We start from the raw sequence: 24,723 nt of genomic DNA on the forward strand, positions 1-24,723 counted from the left end.
AGATGTTTTTTTTTTAAGAACAAAACATTGTATTCTTTTCTTAAATATTTTTAACGCTTCGTACATATATGCTTTAAACGGTATTATAAAAAATATATTTATGTGTGTGTGATTTTTATCCTGCTATATATTTCACAAACATATATATATTTATATAATAAAAAATATATGTGTATATATATTTTATTCGTGTTTCATCGCGCACATGCAATACATACACATATATCGCTCTTGCAATACAAGACTACATGTATATGCGTGATGCGCCACGTAAGAATAACCTGTTGCTCGCCTGCGACCGTACGGCTATTCTTTTATAGCAAGACCGACATGAACGGAGCACTTTATGTGGAATATATAGGATGTTCCTCGCCAGCTGTTTCCTCTTGAAATTTTTGTGTATAGGTTACTTGGATATACTGTTGGATATCGTTTCAATTCAATCAAAACCTTTCTTTTCTTCTATCGAATTTAACGTTCGCTATAAGGGATAGATCATCTTCCGTTTTTATTTTTTGCTAATGATATATATTAGTGTAGAATATTTATCTATTTTCTATTTTAAATAAGATAATTATTAAATCATTTAACAAAAGCAGAAAGAAAAACAGAAAGTTCCATTAAAGAAATTTTAGTAATCTGAAAGTTACTGTAAAATTCTCATACTATTTAAAATTGTATGATTAGATAGTGTTTATTGAGTGCTATTCAAAATTATCAAAATACATGCAGATTAGATTTTCACTATTATAAAATTTAAAAAATTATTTCTATTTTACATGATTTTTTTAATTCTTAAATATTTTTCATAGCATTATAAACAAAAGTTTATTTAATACATAAGAAGAAAGTACAATTTTTTAAAGATACCCTATATAGATCAACTGGCGCAAAGAACGATGTACGGAATGCAATATTTTCGTGCGCATACACATGACATCTTTCTTAACAATATAGCGCAAGTAAACGCGTATAAATATGATATTTTTTGACTTGTGTATGAGCCTAAATACTTTGCAGGTGTGTCCCTTAATTTACTAAATTCGCTCTGCTTCCATTGGTAACGATACGCTGCTCTATTCTTACGCGCATGACGCGCTTCTGGCAGGCGAGAATTCTTGTTAACTTTTTATTACGTTAATATAAAAAGTATCTCACTACTTATCTTTTGTTTACTTACTTTGTTAAAATCGTGTTTGAATTTAAATATCTAATAAACGGCTTACAATTGTTGACGTATTAATATATCTTTTTAACTTTTTAATGTCTTTAACTGCAATGTCTTTTTAACTTTAATGTGTTTAAAGCTCATCAAATATCTCGCAACAGCCTATTGTATGCTTGAAATATATGATTTATAACTGTTTAACGCGCAATTGAAATGTTTTATTGATTCAAAATTTTCTCCACAATTTGTCGCTAAAAATTCACGTTTCTGCATTAGAGAAACTGCAATGTTCGATAAAGTCATTGCATTATCGCGTCTTACTAATGCGAAATTTCTGTGGATGTCTCGCAAGGATGTATGCGAAACACAGTCTGAAAGACGCAGTGAAATAGTAAATTGGTACAACCGCAAAGAAAACCGCAATCGATCGCGCCATGAAATTCTTACTCGCACAGTAGGAATCTTATAAAATTATTAACGAAAAAATTGAGTTTATTTTTACGCGATATGGTAGATACTTCACTTAGGTTTTATTATAAAAATTTACTTCAGGTGCTATATCATAAAATTCGAACATAAACTTTATTTTTTTAATGTTATTCCGAGCTTTAAATAGGAAAATAGTTAAATTTAATTTATTTAATAATAATTAAGATAGTAAAAAATATGAAATATAAATTTTTTAAATTTTTCTAATAAAAAGATAATTGATATTCTTTTTAAGAAATTTTAATTTAAAAAAAAAATTTTAATTTAAAAGAAAATCGGAAATATTAATTTTAAAAAATTATTTTGTATTTGTGATATCCTGTATCCTCACATTCATTTCACCATTTCTAACTCTTTAATGTACCTACTTTCCTTCGTTTTCACAGTTAAAAAAAGATTCACCAAAAAAAAAGGTTGCGGCAAAAGATTAAGGCCTGATCGTTTTCAAAAGGGCATCGCTAACATCTGCCGAAGGATCTACTGTCACAAAAGAACAATTTGCGACGAACACTAATACACTTCCACGAAATCGATCCTACCTTCCGATAAGGATCACTACTTTTCGAAAGGCGAAGAAAGCCGATATCTAAAATGAGGGTGACACGAGCAACAATCAGTTCTTTTCAGCCCATCTCAGAGAAGTAGTAGTCGATTGTTGATTTCTTTATCTTCTTTATTGTTCTTATGTGCTGCATCCCAACTCCATGACACATGGGGGCTGTACCCGCTGTCGTATCTCACAGTTAACATCGTTTACAACATGACTAATCTATTGTTACGGTTTTCAATATTAAGTCGTAACATCTGCATGGACCTCAAATTATACCAGTAGCATCTGGACTATTCTCGAATTTCGACATGCACGAAAAGTACAATGATGAAAAAGTTAATTAAAGAAAATAAATATTTAAATAAAATAAAAATTTATACGAAAGAGAATAAATATTTAAATTGCAATAAAAATTAAATCTATTAATAAAATAATATTTTTCAAAAGATCATTAGTTTAGTAACTTCACCATGTACTTTATTGGCATATAGAAATAGCTACGTTTTATTCAAGATTTTATTATATTCTCACGTATATTCTTGTAAATATGTATGTTACATAAAAAATAATGTTACCAAATTATACACGCATTAAATCAAACGTTCTTCATTTTTAAAATTTTTGCAACGTGTAATACGTTTCATTTTAAAATCTAGTAGACTTAAATTTTTCTTCATAAGATCGCGATATTTTAGCTCGATGTTTTGTATATCCTTGTTACATTCCCTTAATTACCATCAACAAGCAAATATCCACTACGTTGTTTCAAAAATCACGTTTTCGCCAAAATTTACGCGAATCCAACGATACACGTGATCGAAATAAAACCGGTTTTTATATTGCCATTTTTTGACGTAGTAGATGCAATATGCGCTGACGCCACTGGCGAAGCAGATCGAGAACCGTGTAATAAAAGCGTGAAAAATTGTTGTGTTATTATATGCAAACCAACAACTTCTTCGTAAAAGGGAACTAACAAAAACTATAACGTCAATTACCGAGCCTGATTAAGCGACACGTGGCCTGAACTGGCCTTTATACCGAAAGGTAAAACTCACCTTTTTCCTGAATCATCTTTTTTGTGATTTTATTTCTATATTCTCTTCTGTCTATATAATAATCTATATAATACATTATTATTAATATTATTAATAACAACAGATTATAATTACAAATTTTATACATTTATTTTGAATTACATAATTCAGGATTAATATAACAATTATACTTTCATGTTATACAAATTTCTTTCTGATTACGCTTTTCAACTTTGATATAATTTATACTATATATATATAATTATTATATATATAATATTAAATAATTTTATTATTTTATTATTATTCAATACTATTATCGTAAACTTCGATTATCAACGTAGTAATATAGTATTATCAAGTATTTTTAATTTAAAAAATTATTTATTAATTATATACTAATTATATGTATCTGCAAGTTACTTAAAATTCATCACTTATTATCCATTTGACAACGATTATTTATACTCAATCAGCCTAATGAATTACGATAAAACAATGTGAATTGAATTTCTGCGGTAAATATCAAAGAGTGCATAACGTCTATTTCTTTTTATTACTCTTCCTCTCTTCTCCGTTTGAAGCTGCGCTCATTTCGCGCGCAGGCGCACTTTTCAATTATTCATACATAAATCAAAGCTATCCTTGTTCGAGAGCTCGTTGGTGGCAAGAGTTAACTAATGGCGAGTTCGATAAGACAGCAGTTTTTCAACGTAATCAGTTACTCACACGACTGCACGACCGCAATTAATAATTCATTAAAAAAATTGCCGATTGCCAACAGATTGCGATCGATTAGACGAGGACGACCTCCGCGAAGGGCGGATACGATTCATAGCGTTTAATCGGAATCTAGGCCGGAACTAAACGGATTATTGATGCATCGAGCTTGAACGTCGATATTCGTTTTGACCATTAATTTCCCGAACCGATTGAAAAACTTCTGTTTGGACACGGAAAGAACAAAAGACAAGAGGAAAACAAGGAAATCAGTCAACTCGTTTTTGTACTCGTTGCTGTTTCAGTTTAACCATTGCAATACTGTTGCCAACTTATCGCTAGATTTTTACGAAAGGGAATACGAGCTACACCTACACAACGTTCCTTTTGATTTTATGACTCTTCGACGACCATTAACTATTCTATCTTCTACCTGAGCCTGTCTACAAGATGTCCTGTGGAGAAATGTCCAAATACCGATACAGATGAATAAATTATTTATTTTACATTTGGTTTTACATCTAGTTGCTGAATGTAATCACGTCGTAAATACAATTTGAGAAGCAGATATAAAGATTTATGGTAGTACTCAAAGATGAATAATAATTTCCATTTAACTCTTTAAGGACTGTTCCATCTTCAGATTAACTATGTGATAATTTACCTATTCTATTATAATAGATAAACAAAAGCATAAGAGAATAAGAGGGTAAGAGAGTAAGCTGAAGTTTACCGAAAGGTGGAACAGCCCAGCATTAAGAATGTATATTACAGATAAGATCTGTTGAGAAAAAATTAGATTTATGTAATAATTGAAGATTTATACAATGCGAATATATCTCGATTATAATATTCTCAAGTTCAAAAAATTAATTTAAATATGTAATATTTTAACTTATAAAATGATATAAAATTCAAATCAAAATTTTCTGTAATCATCATTATATCTCGTATAACAGACAATAGTAGGAGATTCTTATGATCGCTAATTTTTTAACAACAAATTTAAGTGCCACTCAACAACTCATTAATCAAAATCTATTAATTAGAAAAAAAAACCCCAGCAAAATTTAGAATAATTTATAGTTACGTTGACTTCAAACGAACCGAAAAAGACGTCAGTTAAACTAGGAAGGCGTACGGCACACGCCCACAAGGTATTCTTCTCCGCCTTCCGACACGGGATAGTAATTCCCGTCTGGCAGTAAACTACGCTAATGAAGTGTTCAGGCGAGGATATGTCATTTACGTACATTATACGAGCGTGTTTAGGGTTGCTTTGAAAACAATACGTTATGATTAGTCTAAACAGATAATATCGCTATCGTCTAACACGTTTATGACTAACATGTCGTTCAATTTTTGTGACACACGAGATGAACGAGTATCGATTATATCAATTGCAATTATAGAATAGAACAGAAAAGAAATAATAACTGATTTTTCGTTCTTTTTTTCTTGAATTAAGTAGTGCTCTCTTAAGTAGTAATCTCACAAATTGAAAAAAAAGTTGTCTATATATCAGATAACAAATCGAAGAATTTTCAGGAGATATTTTTCTTATGTATATTGTATTTTTCAGTAAATAATAACTAATTATTAAATAAATAACACAAATAATTCATCATTATGAATATTAATTCCATTTCTTTCTGAGATAAAAAGATACGAAATGTGAAAGATGAGTTTAATCGTTCCATTAATCTTCTACTTCTTGCTGATGCTTTAATAACGATAAACTTAATTATTCATAACTTTTTTTTGTGTTGTTATAAATCATCTATTACAAGTGGGATTAGAACAATGAGATGCAAAATATTCTTCGCAGAATAGAGCAAGCCGAAAAAGATTTCAGTTAAATATCAACGTATCTCACACGTTTAAAATGCATATTGTAAAAAAAAGATCATTCCTAACGCATAAACCATGTTAGTGATTGTACATAGTTTACGATGCATCAATAACAAGCATTTTGAGATTTAACAAAAACAATAAATTTCCTCGCGCGCGCGTTTCTTAAGTCGTTACCTGCGCCCTGCTCCAGGCACAATGAAGCAATTATCCTTAGTATATGAGCCTATGTTTCAATATGTAAATGCTCGTAATGGCGACAATAAACCAACGTGATCACTGCGTTCGTTATGCGTGCAATATCGGTGAAGATACTAAATAAAGTTACATAACCATAACTCAAAGGACATAAGAATGTGATTTAAGAATTTTTAATATCGCGTTCAATCAAATTTTTTCACTCAGAATCGCGTTCGAGTCAGATGTCAAATGTTTAATATTTATTTTTTACTTTTCTGATTATATTTTATAAAAAATATGTTAATTTTATAATTAACTGTTTGATAACTATTGTCAACCCTAAATTTTGCAAAATTGATTCATAAAACCTTGTTAATTTAATTTTAATAAAAAGTTCTTTCGAAATTTGTTTCTAAAAATTTTAAATGCAAGATAAAAATGTTTGGTTATATTTTAAAAAATTATTAATTTCATCAACGTCATGGATTTGTTAGTTTATAAATTCGCTAATGTATGTAACAAATTGGTTATTGTAAAAACTACCATGATGCTATTATTCTAAGGTGCATCTAACTATAATTACGATTTTTATAAATTAAACAGATTATTTTTATGAATCAATGAATTGATTATATTTACATGAACGTATTTCTAGGAAATTAAAACTAGAAATAGAGGAAAATAATATTTATTGGGGACACAATTCTCTCGTGAGGAGAAACCAATTTCCGATATGAGCAAGTGAATAGATCTGTATGTAGTTCTCGTTTCATTGAATCATGTCCAACGATCATATATCATTTTTCAAATCTCTCTACAAAACGTCGAAAGCATAAGTCGTGTACGAAGTGGAGGAATACGAGCACAAGGTTTGCTCGTAAATCAGCAACCACACAAAAGATCGACGACCGTCGGCGCGATGTGGCGAACTGTACCCATCGATTATGCCGATAATGTCATAATCCACGGCGAATGTATTTCACTCATGTTCCTTCTGTGACTCTTTCATGGCATTCTGATTATTCATGAGTATTTTAGAATATTATATGAGATATAGCTTGACGATTATTCGATTAAAATAATTTAATTTTAAAATAATAAATTTAATTAATTGTACAATTAAAATTGCTGACGATTCTTGAGATTTACTTTTTTTAACGTCACTCATCTATCATTACTGATTAAACAATGTAAATAACCCTAATTATTTCACTAAAATCAAGAACGATAACATGAGCAAATCTATTCACAATTTATTATATTGTAAAGAATATTAGAAAAGCGTACTTATTTTAACGAATAAAATAAAGGTTTGATGAAATGTTGCATATTTTCAACATTTACTTTAAAATTAAATTCGGAATAAATTCAAAGTAAATTCGGGATCTAGTTCAATAACACGGTGATAGTGTAAATCGATAAATTCTTCACTTATAAGTCATTTTTTAGCTTTTTATAACAAGATGCCGTTCCTATATATAGAGAATTAATGATAACCATCAGTATTTAAATCATTTTCTAAAATTATTCCCTAAGTGCATAGAATCATCTGATATGGACGAGCTAGATCTTGCCAATTAAGTAGATAGTCATCGATCGATTAATTGTCGCTTTCGTCATCTAACAGATCGTTGCGCGTTGATTAGCAATCATCACGCTGCTTTCGCTGCCCTCTGGTTTAATTAACAAAACCGAGCCACCCGACTAGTTTCGCTCGAATAATTGCTCATCTTCGGTTTCACGATCGTGTGGCTGCTGGACCTCACCTCACGATAATCCCACAAATTCCTCTCTCCCCCTCGCTATCTCTTTCCGCACCTCGCGGGTCTCGTGCCGCTCTTATAAGGAACGCGAAAAGGATACGAATAATAAACGAGCGTAGCCGTGTCATAAGCGTTGCCGACGCGTTGCCGTTGATATGCCACCTAAATCAATGTTTATTACGAGAGCCTGTCCTCTTAACGGCACGGCGAGCTCACTTTCGACTTTCGAGAGCCCCGGCCGTGCCAAGGACTTCGCGACCTCTCAAATGTTTTCTACCGTCCTCCTCTTCCAATTCGCAGCATTTATTTCTTAATAAACGCAGGAGCGAAAAAGAGCTTAATTACAAAGATTTTACTTGCATAAAAATGATAAGAAATCTGTTTTTCTACTATTTTTTCTAATATTTTAATCATCTTAATTCTTATAACATATGAAACTGTAATCATTTTGATCTTCGTTGTTAATAATTCTTAGAAACGCGATATTAAACAGCTTTCATTTAACGATTCATATCTAAAATGACTTTTTTACCAATTAATCTTTTTGGGCTTCGAACCCTGCATTTGCCAATTCCATCATCGCATCTAGTTCCTTTGACTGCGCGTCCTCTTCAAGGCTCCTTTCTCGCTTCCTCGCTTTCCACCAACATCGGCAGCATCCTTTTTGTCTTTTCGAGGTTATTAGTCTTGGCCGGGCGTCAAGACCGCCTGCGGTGTCTCGAATTCGTGTATCCCTCGTTTTCAGGGAAGGAAAATAAGATGTCTGGAATTTTTATAGATTCTGCCCAAACGGCGCTCCTTCTACGATATTCGTGAATGCTGTCCCGTGTACGATCGAACCACGATCGATTTACATATTGAGTGGAGAGAGAAGGAGAAAGGAAAGAGAGAGAAACAAAGAGAAAGATGGAGAGAGAGAGAGGGGGGGATATGGGATTAACGTGCTTGAGTTATTCTTGAAAAAAACTAATCGAAGAACGTTTAGCGGTACAAATCAATCCATTGAGATGAGTACCGCAGGATACTAATCGATACGAGACTACCTACCGCGTGCAACAACTATCAGGAAATTACATGAGGAAATTATTAAAGTTGTAGGACATTATGAAAGACAATTTCCCTTTTGTTAAATTAAATTATCAACACACTTCTGTACTTAATCATACAGAATAATAGAGAGAAGTAATAAATTTAATTTAATTAATTTAATTTAATTAATTTAATTTAATTAATTTAAAAATAAAAATCTTAATTACAGTAATTTGCAATTTATTTAATTACAGTTTAATTATAATTGTTGTAATTTATATAATTCACTTTGAAATCGATACAAAAAGCTTACAAAATCTTTCTGCCTTCCAACTGTATTGATTTCTTAATTTTGCGTTATCTTCATTGCAGTTACATGTAATGTTAGTAGCACTGTTATTATATCAAGTAAATATCGGATGATTAGTTTTATTTTATGTAATGTATATAAATATGAACGATCGATCACAAATTCTTTTACTGTATAGTATATCTATAATAATTAGAAACGTTGCTTGTAACTGCTATATTTGAAATCCTAAGATGTAATTTTCTAAGGACAACTTATTGTTGATAACTCACGCTTGTAATCATGTAACACGAGATGCATTTATCTTAACAACCGTGTTTGCAACAATCTTTCTTCAATTATAAAATCTCTTAACTTGAATATTGTATTCGGAATATTTTATGTTGGAAAAGACTTAAAAAAATTTAATAGGACTCGTTATACTTGATACAAATAAATTCCGTTAATCTGTAAATAAAACAGAGGGAAAGAAATAGCAACGCTCTAATAAATACAAGGGCATGATAAATCTGTCGCAACATATCCGCAATAAACGTAGAAGACAGCGGCGCGTGTAATACGGTAGAAATAGGATTAATAAAATTAAATCGGAGTAACACGTGGCGAGAGTGACGTCTAAATGAGGAGAGCAAATTCACAAGACGAGGGAAGACTGTCGGTGTGTGAAACTCAATTACAGAAGACGCGAATGCGTCTGGAGCGGGATTTAAGGGAATAGACAGCATCCTGAAGAATCCGATAATTCTCTTCGCATTTAGAATCAAATCCCATTGCTCCCTTTATATGTCGTACAAAAACGTGCTGCTTCTGCGAACATCGTCCGAAGAGTTAGGACTATCTATGCTCATTTAGCGACGTGAATTACTTGCGAAACATATACATTAAACCGTACAACGTCCGTCGGCTTTCCGTGCCTTTGAAACCTAATAGCGTCCGGTAAGCTATCGTTGGAAAAAGGACTCCGAGATCTTTCGGAGCGACGCGGAATTCAGTTGCTCTTCTGAAGGAGGCCAAGCTCATTTCTTCGTCTTTCGTAAATCGTCAGAGAAAATATTTTGATCGAGATTTATAAAAAAATCCTGCACTAATTATATGGAAAATTGGGTCTCGATGAAATGAATTAGTTTCCACATACAGTATATACTTATAATATGGTGAACAAAAGATTTCATAGACACAAGAGACTCGATAATTTTTTACTTATGGTGTATCAAAGATGCTCTGCAAAGAGTACAAGTTTTACACTTTTAATACACCATAGCTCAAAAACTATCCATGATTGAGCCTTATTATGATATCTTTTGTTTATCACATTATTATAAACTACATACATCATACATGAAAACTAATTTTCACCGGGATCCAATTTTCCATACAATTAGTGTGGGGGTCCTTATTTAACTTTTCACGCACACGCTGACGGTGAAGTACAACATAATTGCAATTTCTATGGATTCTTACATCCTGTTTTCGCACTGCTGAATTCATGCCTATATCAAGGATCGTCATAAGGTGAGATTTATGTAAGGAGATGCGCGTGTCGCACGAATCGCTGTTGTTTCTGTATAAGCTTCCACGCGAAGGAGTTATGCCAGTCGGTGGCCATTTAGCGGCACAAATTACTCGAGCAAAGAGACCATGGACAACGATTTATCACCGAACACCGCGGTGTGCCGCATACCGTTTCTCTACGCTATACCTCTGTGTCATTTTGGTCTTGCCATAGCTTTCGCCTTTCTTTATACGACCGTCCCTTCGAAGACGCGCTTTTACCAGCGAAATTAAATTTCCGAAACGGTTACCGCGTATCGAACACACCTATAATTTCTATGAATATGAAATATATATTGAATTGCATATTTGTTGATTTGTTGAAGATGAAAATAATTGTTTGACAACGATCGAATGCTTAAATAAACTAATAATTAAATCTAATAATCTATAATTATTATTTATAATTAAATCTAATATTACTATTTTTTATTTTATTTTAATTTGATAATTAAATGGTGTGTTTAAAAAAATGCGTTATTAATTAAAAATGAAATATAATCCGTCTAAAAATTTTGTAATCACACGTTAGTTTCTAAATACATATAAAATAAATAAATAGATGCACGGATTTCTACATTGCCGAAAAATTTATTTATGCGTTATTATATATTTAATTATAAAAACAGACTGAAATCTACACGTTATTTAATGCCATTATGTTCGTCATTTGTCAAACTGTGCAAAGTAAATGTGTCTTTACGACACACTGGGAAATCTGGCGTTGTTCCAGTGGTTACTATTTAGCCCTATCTCTCCTGAATTGTCAATGAATGAAAGCTTTATCTTATTTCCGGGTTTAAAGAAGTACTCGAATTACAGGCATTTCTCAAATTACTCCGGTATTATACTATCGCTGATATATCGCGATTAACACACGCAGTTGAATGTGTCTCAAATTTTCGAAAGAATTTATCGAGTTGGAATAATTTAGCGCACACATGTAATTAAATCTCATTAAACTAATAATACAATCTTAATAAAAAAAATCCAATTTCAAAGTAAAAAGTTAATTTCTAGTTAGAAGTAGAGTTCCATTTCTTTTGTTTAAGAATAAAAACTAAATGCTTGGTACTACATTTGCGATAATAAACCTAATTTAAAGTACACAATAAGTGTCACAATAAAAATAGCAATTTATAGTAGCCCGATTGGTTTGATCAAAGGAACATCTGACCGCAAAATCGCGGAATGTAAACCGGGATAATGATTATGGCGAAAAATTTAGAGCTCGTAAATGTGGAGTAGAAAAATACGCGCGTCAATCGCAGCTCGATCGGCTGTCAGTCTTTTAACCCTCGGGATTAAACGGCGGATAAGTAAGAAGAAGAACGGTTTATTGTGGCAGAAAGTGCGCAGCATCAACGAGACTTCTATTTCGGTACACCATGAGGACAACGCCGGCAACAAGCCTACTCCTCGTGACATAACCCTCGGGTTAGTGGCCTTTTCTTGACACTCGTAAGTCTTTCTCTTGAATCGTATCCACTACTTCTTTCGAATGACACGTGCGACAATCAAAAGCTGCAGTGAAGACAATGACAGTTTTGCCTTTCAATCAAGATGATATAGAGCTATAGATAAATTCTATGATTTTTACGAACGAATATCGTTTGAACTCATCATCATTCAAATTTAGAACAAATTTGTTTTAAGGACATTTTATTATCAGACCATATAATTTGTTTTATTAATTAATAAAACAAATCATATGCTCTGAAAAAATTAAATAATAATAATAATAAATTTGCTCTTTAATTAATTAAATTAATAAAAAAGTAAAAATACTAATTTAAAAGTGTTGCGTTTTTTAGTTACTTTGAAATAACGTTATTTATATCCAATAAACTAATCCCTAAAATAATATGCAGTGTATTATGATTTATAACGGATCAAAAAAATTGACGATATCCCTGACTGAAAAGCGATTGCTAGGTCATGTATCATATCTCACAAATATCACCGAATAAACACCGTGTTAGAGATTATTTTATTGAATCGTCTTCCGCATGGCTCGTTTCTGCTACCCACAATGATATATGCATAGTTCATAACTATAGCGAACCGACTAGCATTTTAATGCGCCTGAAATAATTCCGACCTCCTCGACGGATGCCATAACATTTACAATTATTTGATGCATATTCGGTCAACAAACATAGCGGCGTTCAATGTAAACGAGTTACGTTAGGCACGCGGATGTTCGCAGTCTTTACTCCTGCTGTTCTTATTTTCTCTTCGCGTACATTGTCTTCTTTGTATATTTTCTTGACTCGTTACTGGGTCAGTATACCATATTCTTTTACATATTATCGAAGTCTTTTAAGTGTTTTCGAATCACCCATTCTCTTTAATATAAACATTAGTTATTAAAAGCGTGCAGAGAAAATTTTTTAGAGAACAGTTAGATAAAAATTTTCGAGAACATAAACTCATCATTAACTATATTTTTATCTCTAATGTAGTAGCAGTCATCATTTTGTCATTAATGTATAAAACAAAGTATTCACCATTATTACAATTATCCTTGATTATCCCTAATTTTTAACATCTAAAGTTGCTCGTTTATTGATCGTCTCCGAAAGTTATTTATTGTGCTATAATTATCCTTATAGAAATCTGATATTGGCTAATTTAATACTAAAAGACAGTAATTAATTACTGTCTTTCGCTAATTTATTACTGAAAGACAGTAATTAATTACTTATTTTAAGTATTAAAAGCACTGTTTAATGTTTTTAGTACTCCAAATAAGTAATCAATTACTGTCTTTCAGTAATAAATTGGCCAGTATTAATTAGATTTCCGTAAAGGTATTTTCTCAGACGTATCTTTCTTATCTAATTGCTATACATAAATAATTAATTTTGCCTCGCTTGTAATTATATCTTAATCGCGATGTAGCTGCTAACCCGGCGACCTCCAAACTGCAGACGGTGATTTAACGCGGCGGGATGATCAGTATGACTACCTATCACGCGCCAAGCTTTCAGTTATTTGTCCTCGTTAAAGTTTTTAGTTCCCACTTAACCCAAACCCACGAGGTCCATGCTAATTTGCCACGAGATACGCCTTAGGATTCGAACCGCGGCGGCGAACGTTTGGGATTTAATCAGATGAGCGTAAATTTTATCCGCCATCGTGATAAATCCTCCCGTTTCTTCTTTCATCGATTCCAATCTCATGGTGCTCTGCTGCTGAGAAAAAGTAACTTGACCACCGAAAAATGCGACGCGACTAACAGCGTCCGCGTTTCTACGTTTCGAATAATCTATGCGTTCTATTCGATAATTTAGGGATTTATTGTAATGCGTGAAATTAAAGAACGTGCGAAGATTGCGTGAATCCTGTTACCCGATGTATACATTTCACAAAACTTTCTCCCACATGAGATTCGTTTAGATGATCGTATAAAAACTAATAAAAAAAGGAATTATTTAATTAAAATAAGAAAAAAACATTTTTCTTCTACTCTTTCAAAAATCTAATACTGGAGAGTTTAATACTGAAAGACAGTAACATAAATACTTATTTTAAGTATTAAAAACATTGTTGTTCAATGCTTTTAGTATTACAAATAAGTAATTAATTATTCTCTTTCAATAATAAATTGACTAGTATTAAATTGACCAATAGAATTCTGTAAAGATGACGATTCGGAAAAACTCGTGTCTTTTTTCTCCGTCTTTCTCTCTCTCTCTCTACTAGGCTTTCAGATATGTCTGACGTCTTTTAGTGACTTGTGCTGTTGGAATCAATTTGCACAATTTTATTGCGATCGTTATGACGACATGCCATTTTCATTCCACACCGCTTATGCAAGGATGCTGAGCGAGATGCGTGCCTCGTATCACGTAGATAGACGAATATTACGTGATGATGCGCACGAATTCGGCCTTGTCAGACGCAACAGTCGGCAATACTGAGAATGTATCAATCGATGACTGGCAAAAGTTCATGCACTTGATTCGCTAGACTGATTCACATTCTCGAAATATCACGTATACGCAAGTGCACGGTGACGTTGCATGCGATGCATGCCGTGCAAATCGGCACGTAACCATTCACACACGGTACGCGTTGAATAATAAATGATAAGATAATTCGTATTCGTTGATTTACATCGTTATTACGTGTGCATATTATTTAACATGTTCATGGATAGGTATAAACGGATAAATTGAAAACAGTTTTCTAAAATAGTCCAAATAATGTATAAAAACTCCTCGATTTCTCTAATCTATATCCAATTCAATTGTATTATCAATTTAACTATGTAAAAAATATGGAAATACATTACAACTCAAAGAAAAAAAATTAATTTAAGACAAAATTAGTTGTGCATGTGAGATTGCAAAAATATTGTACTAAATTTATTTTATCTTTGTATTATATTTTATCATTTTATACCCTACTTATTTTAATTAACTGCCTTAAGCTAATATTTAAGTTCGTAATTTTTTTTTTTAAACAAACTTCGTATCAGCCGGTTGAGTCATTGTTTGCGCCAAATAATTATTTTTACTTCAAATATAAAGTTCACGTAAATAAGAATTATTTTATATAATTTTCTTTTAATATATGAACTGTCAAACTAAATTAACAAAATTAGAGCGCTACATTTTCAATTTTAATTTTCGATTATAAAAAATACGAAATCAGTTTTTATTTTCATAAGGATAACTATAGGACTATGAAAAGTGCTATCAGAACTATTATTTTTTTAATACTAAATATCGTGCTAACTTCATAGATAACTTCATAGTAAATGTAAACTTGATTAAATAGAATAAATGTTACACAGAGAAAATATTAATCGAATTTTAAAACCATGAATGAAAGTTCATGTCTCTGTAATAACTTTGAGATATGAAGTATTAGAGAGAAGTTTCTTTTTAATTCCTTCAACAAGAGAAAGGAAAAATTTCATACCTACAATATACCGGAGAATGACTCAATCAACAAGGCGTGAAAGTATATGTGAAAAAACACAGGCACTCAATTAGAGTGTTGACGTGCGTTAAAGAAGAGCTTGTTAACTACAATGACATGCTATACATCTGTAAATCCGCGTGTATGTCTATTAACACCAACACGAGCTTCGCCAACGACTTATCTCGCGTCGGATACTTATATATCGATCATCACTCTCTTAACCGTTGTCAAAAATGATTGTATCCGTTAATGAATGAAAGCAATTATCTTTGAAATATCAGATTAAGTCAAGTGCATTATACATTGAAACCTATATAAACATATTACTTCTTAATGTCTACATTACATCTTTATACCTAAATAATAATAATTAATATTTTTTTAAATTAATATCTACAATAATTATTTATATGTATATAAAACTTCATCTGTAAAAATTTATTATAACACCTACAATTTTATTTCTGAATTAAAAAAATGCAGCACGGAGAGATTATGTACTTAAAGATTTTACGTAAATAAGATTATTTTTAATTTTTTTATTTCCATATTTTTTATATTAAAATGATAATTCGATTTCTTTCCCATTGCAACGTGTTTTAATTTTTTGTCTTGTCGCGTCCGCTGGAATTTTTGATATCTTTTTCACAAATTTCGACCTGAATTATTATACTCGTAATAAACATATCCATAATTTAACGTCACCAAAGGCAGCATGCAATTGAGCCGAAACGTTTAGGCGCCGGGACACTCCCGAGGAGACTCTAACTTGTTTCTTGAATCGAATTTATGCCCTTATTATTTATACCATTCGCAATGCACCAACCAAAGACGTAAACTACATCCGATGTCTAATATTGCTTACGCGCGCCCTCATTGAAATTCCAAAATTAGCAATAAAATGCATGTACCTCGGAGATTGATGCAAAACTGCGCTTGAAAAAAAATATTGATCCTGCGACATATGTCAAATGCTTCGAAGAAAAAAACATCCAACTATATTTTGAAAAACATATCGCGTGCGATAGAAGAAATATAAAAAGAGCACAATTTTCATTTATGTAAAATAAAAATATATTACTCTTTATAGCAATATTAAATAATTATTTTAAGCATACAACAATTTAAATTCTTTTTTCTTCACCGACTATTGATGACAAAAAATATTATTTATATAAAATTAGATTTTGCATATAATAGTCTCATAAATTTTTCATTTTCTTTTTAAAATACAAAATATTCCATTGCTCAAATGAATAGTTCAAATGTGTCTCCAGTCTTCACAAAGGTTTAAAAGCGTCAATAGGAGTAACTCCTTCTAGGTATTATTAATAATCTATGACGCAGAAAGCGATATCACTTTTGGAAAAAGCATTATGATATCACCATTAGTTGATACCAACAGTCGATGGATTCTAGCAACTGGTATAAATCGACTAGTTCTCTTTGAATGTCTCGTAGACGCTTCTATGCAATAACATGCTTCGCGGAAATGTTACTGTACGTAGACTTGTGATTTTTTTATGTGCGGCAATTTGAATAAATTATACGCTTAGATAAGACCATCGGTATTCCGTCGATGTATGAGGCTTATTGTCGCGAATCGCGAGTGCTATGTCGCGCCCAGTTCATATCGTAACGACATCGTCAATTCGTGCACGCATTCCGGTATACCTAATTAATCTTCGCGCGACTAATATAGCACAAGATCAGGCTCGTAAAAATGAAAAGTATGAACACGTGTAAAATCAGTAATCGATGTTTGTGTATGACATCGCGACCTACGTTACACGCTAAATTTAACTCTGGCCGTCTCTATCTTCTCTTAAATTGTATAGCATTAACATATCTTAGGCCTCTACTCAAATGATAAATCATGAACATTCATCAACGTTTTGTTTGATTTTCGTTTAATAACGACTTTCATAGTTTTTTAAATACATGTATTAGTTAAATAGTTAATCAGAAATTTTATCACTAAAATAATATAAAAATATCTATAAAGAGATATGTACATTAATTATAATAAAAGAAATAATAATTGTTAAATCATAAAATAATTAACAGTGAAATAATGATAGAATTTTACTGATATTTACTATAATTTGACGGAAAGTAATAATATCACAGTAATGTATTAACGTCAATCATAGGTTTCTTTTAAAGTGCAAGAACAAGTATAATTGAAATGTACAATTACTTCTTAACTGATCATCATATTATGCGTTACGTGTTACGCCACAATTGCAAAAAGAAATAGGTATATACATGTACTTTGAAATAGTATTATAGGGTAGCTTTTTTAATTCCGTATGCTATCTTATTATATGTATAACTATCTTGTTATTAACTACCACATTTTCTTATTATTTTTCTTATAATATACGGTTCGATATTTTGTATAATTGTGTATTCCTATTGCTAATTCTTTTAATGATCCCTTCAACATACTAAGTGAAATCACGTTATAATGCAGCACGTAATCTTGTTTATCCCCCAGAAAACTTTTTAAATTTATACGTTTTTGATTAATCACGTTAATATTAATTAACCTTATAAGTTTCTTATAAGGTTTCTTAAAAAATATAATTAGAGATTATATATCTGGATATATCATTTTGTCATAACCATTATCATGTAATACCCGATAATTTTATCTCATTAATCACTCGAGTATTACCGATTACCAGCGAATTATAGCAGTAAAGGAAATATTGTTACTTTACGACACTGTTTTCTCCGCGAAACTCCTCATTCTAGCTGCGTTAAATCCTCTTTTAGGACGTTCATTAACATTGCGTACTTGCGCTCTTGTACCGTTTATAGCAGATGGGTAAAACGATCATGTGTGAACCTTTTCTTTTCCGTACGTCTTATACACGCCTTGAATATCTTAACCGCGGATACGCTCACATACTCTAATAACAGAGCCGCGCGAGCTGTTATCATCGTTGATTTTCCGAGGTGGTGAGTTACACTTAATCGATGCGTTTCCGATCATAAAAAGAGCTATTCCTAATTAATGCTGCGCTGATATAAATATGCAGAAACCGAACTCGAATCTTCGCAGTTACATGATTCCAGTTTGATGATCGTTGATTTGAAGCCGCGTATCCAGAGATCAAGAAAACGTAAGATAAAAAAATATGCATCTTGCAGTTGCAAATGCAAAGAAAATGAAAGAGGTAGGAGAGAAAAAGAATTAAATTCAGATTTTAATCAGATTTTGAATTTCAATTCAATTAAAATTGTACAATAAATAATATTTCGTTATCATTTTTTATTTCAAAAATTCAATTCGCGAAAAATTAAATTATTTCAATTAATTTATAATTTGATGATTATTAGTAACATCATATTATTAACATCGTAACGTGCATTAATAAAAGTTGACTCTAAATTTTTTATCAAAAAATAATTATCTATTTTCTTTCTGTAAAATCTGAAATAATTTCTAGTTAAATGGGTCGTTAATATTTACTGTGCATTCAGCATATTAAACGGTGCTATGTCTCGAAGAAATAATGCGTAAGTCGCTTCTTAAAACCGCAAATATATACGAGATATTTACGCTTCGTGCATAAATCGTTGGAGTAAATGACTAGCATACCGATGCATCTTCGCGATGCGACAGCATGTTTAATCGCGATGACAGCAACATGTTGAGTGCTAAAAGATGGTAGAGACACTTTCAAGCCAGTCTGGCTAATCATCCATAAAATTAACCTGCGCGATTTCTTATTCTCGATTAAAATTAATTTTAAACATCGATTTTTTAATTATAAGAAGTTAAATACCGTGAAATAGATATATGTTGATAAAGAAATGTATATGTTAAATCTATAATGTCAAATTTAACCTAACGTGAGTCGCCACTGCTCCTACTAAATATATCATTATTTTTTACCAAAACGATAGTTATATATGACACTATATCGTGTCAATTTGACACTATACAGTGTCAAATATAACCATTGTTTTAGTATAAAATAACGATATGATTGAATACACTGAAAAAAAGATTGGCCGAATATAACATAGCATTTTTAATTGGTTGCAGCAGTCAATTTTTGGTTGCGTTAGCCTATCGAAATCCTATACTGACATTATGGATAGGCTTACGCAAGCAAAATTGGCCGCTGCAATCAAAAATTGGCTACTACAGCCAAAAATGCTATGCCATATTTTACAATCTAATTTGCTGCAGCAGTCAATCTTTTTTTTCAGTGTAGGAGCAGTGGCGACTCACATTACGTTAAATTTGATACTATAGATTTAATAATATATAATTATAATAGATAAAATATATTAACATTTTTCTCTCGACGAAAGCTATTATTAAAAATTCACGCATTCTCGCAGTCGAAAGTAGAACTTGCGAACGATAACGTGGCAGCATGTCACTCGCGATTTCCGCACTCTCGCATTGAAGCTTAATTACGCGGCTTTTTACGCATGTACGCAAACCGTGCGCCGCACTCGTCTTATTATTTCGCAATATCGAAAGGGATTAAGAGATCAAGCAATGAATTACCGCATTGAACACCCTGTATTTAGCATGCGCATCGCGTGGTTCATGTCTGGGTAAAGATAGGTATGTGATTGCGTTCGTTTTGCGATGCGAGATTGTCACGCACGTCTTTAATGTTACGTGCCGACGTATCCCGGGAACTATATTGAGAAATTAAAATGATTACACTATGTAAGCACGTACTCTGTCAGTATACCGCGGAATGAGCGACGCGATCTATGAGCCGAACATTGTATACGCTTCTCTCCCGAGAAATCCCAGAACCAAAAGGAAAGAAAGAGGAAAACCGACCATTCCTGATAACTCATTTCATTTACCAGACTCGCATTCAGGTGCACATGATCGCGTACGTTTTACGACGCTAGATCATGTCACGCACGTCTTTAATACGCACCCTACGCGTTCAGTATCTACGGAGAAGCGGCTTTGAGGAATTAAGATGATTACATTAAGCGTCGTATACTCAATACGGAACTGTGGCCGACCTATCAAGTGCAACAGGCTTCGCATTTCTCCCAGGGAAAAAATTTGAAATGGATAAAAATCGATCGTTATTTCCTGAAAACGCATCTCATTTACTGGTCGCGTCTCTTTAGGACATTACGCGGGATATATTCCGTTCGCAATAAGACTGGCGTATGCAATGTCACGCCAAATGGACGCTAAAGACGGACTTTAGTGTTATTCCGATGCGTAATTTTCGCTCGACGACAAGCTTTATCCATAGTATGGAATACCGATTCGTCGTTGTTGCATGTCTCCGTATCATCGCGAATTGCAACTTTGCATTACGACTTCATTCATCAAAGCCAGACACGAATAGCTTCGAACATTGAACGCTCGAGATAAGTGTCATGAATTACGAGTGGCATTGAAAATTCGTATTCATGGCACCGAAGATTGTATCATTGAAGAAAAAAAGGCCTTCAATAAGCGACAAGACTAACCACAGATTAAAACATTTGAAAAACCTGTTCCTCGCTCGCCCAATTATACACGGTTAATTTCGATAGTTTATATTCGTATTAAAATGCTTATGAGATAACGTCATAATAAATGCATTTAGGAGAAAAAAAAATTTTGATAGTTGATGTTAACTGTCATCTCTATGTTTTTTTTCAGCTATCTTTCAAAGGATATCAACGTCAAGAGGACAATTAAGGATCCAAAGCATGGCAACCTGCCTTTTCGTGTGTATGGATTCTTGCGGTCTACTTTACGGCTCGGTAAGTAAAACTTTTTCTTTGCTATTCATTTTCACTGACATGAATCATGAGAACGTTTCGTAAAATATGGGAAAATTCAAAATGCAGAATATCGAAAATTATGTTCTACGTAACTCTCTTTTTTACTTACTTTCTTTACCACGTTATGAGCGATAACACTTATGAATTATTAATAAATATATGAATTGATAAATTAATAACAGATTAGAATATATATACAGGGTGTTTCCAAATTAAATCGCAAAACTTCGGGAGCGTGTAGAGGAGTAAAAAACTAAGAAAAAAAGTCCTATAGACATATGCTCGTTTTTGCTCCGTTTCAGAGAAATCGAAAAAAAATGTTTACATTTCTTGCCATATCTAGCACCGACATATTTGATTACATTTTCCACTTTCTGTTATGAATTTGTCAGTCGCTCTTTGAAAGCCTTTAACAGTAGATGAATTTTGTCTTTTGCAATATGCCGCGTACGTATTCTAATAGTGAATATGCTGATATGGTTTTTGTATACGGTTTCTGCAACGGTAATGCTTTAAAGGCATCTTTTTTCGTGATTTCCTGCGAAACAAAGCAAAAAGGAGCATATGTCTATAGGACTTTTTTTCTTAGTTTTTTACTCCTCTACACGCTCCCGAAGTTTTGCCATTTAATTTGGAAACACCCTGTATATATATAATCGGCATATATATTTCCTATCTTTCTTTGATTTATACATATAATGTATTTTAAAAAATCTCGAAGTTATTTTTTCAACCATTAATTTATATATTTCATCCTGAATATGTAGAAAGAGGTTAAATCCTATGTTGTTGCTCAAAAAGTGTGTGAGAACTATGAAGAAATTAAAATTAAATTATATTCCAAAAGTATTTTAATTATTACAGCACTATATTTTACTTTTTTTCAATTATTCACTTAACCAATAGATTGAAAAATTTAATCTGTATAAATCATAACGTACTTGATACTCTAAAAATTGTCTAACCAATATTATTATTATATCATTTCTTAATAATTCTTCATAGTTTCCAATTACATTTCCTGAAAATTTGTATAAATTTTGTGCATGTAAACTAAATCAATAAATGCAAATTATCCAGGATGAAATACTAATCCTAATCCATTTTAATTCATCCATTTTACGGCAATAAATCTGTGATATATTCTATTTATCTATAATATTGTATAGTTTTAATATGATATATACATTTGATCTAGATTTTTCACAGATCCATTACTGTAATTTAGAATACAAGATAAATCACTCACCAATATGAAGCGCAGCAGCGGAGTTGTAACTGCATTGGACCTGGAATTAAAAAATTACGCTTACAATTAGATGAAAATAAACATATCTAAATTAGAATAGCACTTAAAATAATTAATATTCTAGGAAATGATTATTACGCATATTGAATCATTTTACTTATCTTTAATAAATATTAATTAAAAAAAATTTTCAAAAATTTTTTTTTGAATTTTATAAATAAAAGTCTAATTCATACAGAAATAATCCATCCATTCAATTTAAATTTGAAGTTCAAAAAATTTTGATATACGTATAAGTATAAATATTTGTTACATAATTTCTACTACTTGTAAATATTTTAAGTATCTTCTAAAATGTACTGATTCAAAAATATCTTGAATATAGATAGATATTATATTATATTATGTATAATAGCACACGAAATTTTTTATGTGAACACGCGAATAATTTTTTGTGTGACACGCGAATAATTTTTTATATGACACGGAAATAAATGATTAATTTTGCAAGTAACAATATAACAAAATAACATAAGTATATACAGTAAGCATAAATGATAAGTTACCCTGAGGTTGCTCCACCGTCGCCAGATGCCTCCCAGACCTCCTCCTCTCAGCCACCCTCTTAACCGTTGCACTTACACAATACAACACTCGCAAAAACGCAGTTGATTACAATCACGTGTGTAATAATCACCGGAATACGACGGCCGCACGGCACTTTTCGCGACACGCACTTCATTGCATTACGACGCAACAATAATGAGAAAAAAGAATGCATAAAAAGTTATGACCCTCTTGAGTCCCGTATAAGTGTTTCGCGTAACGAATGAATTCACGAGAATACCATGCAATTACATAAGATTCTTTTATTGCCTGTTAAACGTTCCTAATAGTTAATAAGTCTTTACTATCAAATAATATTAAATTCGAATGGTACGCATCATTTTATAGACAAATGTTGAAGGAAGATTAAACGACTGTATGATCACTGTATGATCGAAAGTTCGTATTAAAGTACAACAATTACGATTAATTGCTGTACATTACTCGTGTGATTTTTTTTAACGCATAGGAGATGCTTCTGATACTCCAACATATATCGCAATTTCAAACACCTCATTCGTAATAAAAAATCAAATACGCCTCGCGACGACACTCGATTCGTATGAATAATTCAACCATATTATTTCGATAATATCTAAACGCTTAAGTATTACAGTAATCATGAGTCAATTAATTGAGCATACTCGTCGCTAATTATTCGAAGCAAGTGATTCTACACATCTCCCGATACTTCAACAACCAAATCTCGAGAGGTAATGCGACGATAAGCGAGGAATAATAGAGCGATCCCCACATGCGACCCCCACTACGCGATTGATAACCGACGCGATGACCTGATGTGTTATTGTTTGAATGCTCGCGTCGATCAACGGCCAGCGGTGCGAACGATTCCCCTTACCTCCGCATTACTCGTCGAACGACGATCGCGACACGTGCGAAACATCTAATTCATTTCCTCGCAAATAACAATTAGCAATTTACTATCCGCGAACTAATTGATTCTTCCCGATTCGAGATGATTATCTATTGCAATAAAGATATCTCGATTTATTCTTGTTCATGTTTGATCACGTTTGATTAATATAATTATAATTACACTTGATGCTTTAATAACGCATATCGTAAATTCGATGTTTGTATAATGCGATTTATTTTAATTTTCGTTCGTATTTAATTTGCTAATCGCAACTTTGTGAAATCGGATCTTCCTCGCATTGTTTCTCCATCGTAATAAAGTGCGTGCAGCGTGTAATTGAAACGAAAGTATTACGCTCGATCAAATATTCTAATCATTAGTACATACACGATAATAATTAGGTAAGTGTGCTTTCGCGAGTGTTATATCGAATGCGTGTGTCTTGTGCAACAAAATCTAAGAGGAGGAGGAGGCCTGGGAGGCATCATGCCACGATGGAGCAACCACGAGGTAAATAATTTATTATATATTTATGCAACAAATTAATCTTTTAAAGTAATTGTTTCAAACGTTACACTATAATTTGAATATGTTGGTTTTTTATAGTTCAAGGTAGGTACTTCTTATAAT

The 24,723-nt window shown here is 32.1% G+C and overlaps 1 protein-coding gene across 1 annotated transcript in view; it reads left to right on the plus strand.

Annotated features, from left to right (window-relative positions):
* LOC108721466 (uncharacterized) overlaps positions 1-24,723 on the plus strand; it is a 95,287-nt gene that overhangs the window by 41,000 nt on the left and 29,564 nt on the right. Inside the window, 1 exon segment of the mRNA XM_018446017.1 lies at positions 21,237-21,340. Coding sequence (XP_018301519.1) covers positions 21,237-21,340 — 104 coding nt within the window.

This window comes from Mycetomoellerius zeteki, unplaced genomic scaffold (genome assembly GCF_001594055.1).
Source record: "Mycetomoellerius zeteki isolate Tzet28-1 unplaced genomic scaffold, Tzet1.0 scaffold174, whole genome shotgun sequence".
Classification (NCBI taxonomy): Eukaryota; Metazoa; Arthropoda; class Insecta; order Hymenoptera; family Formicidae; genus Mycetomoellerius; species Mycetomoellerius zeteki.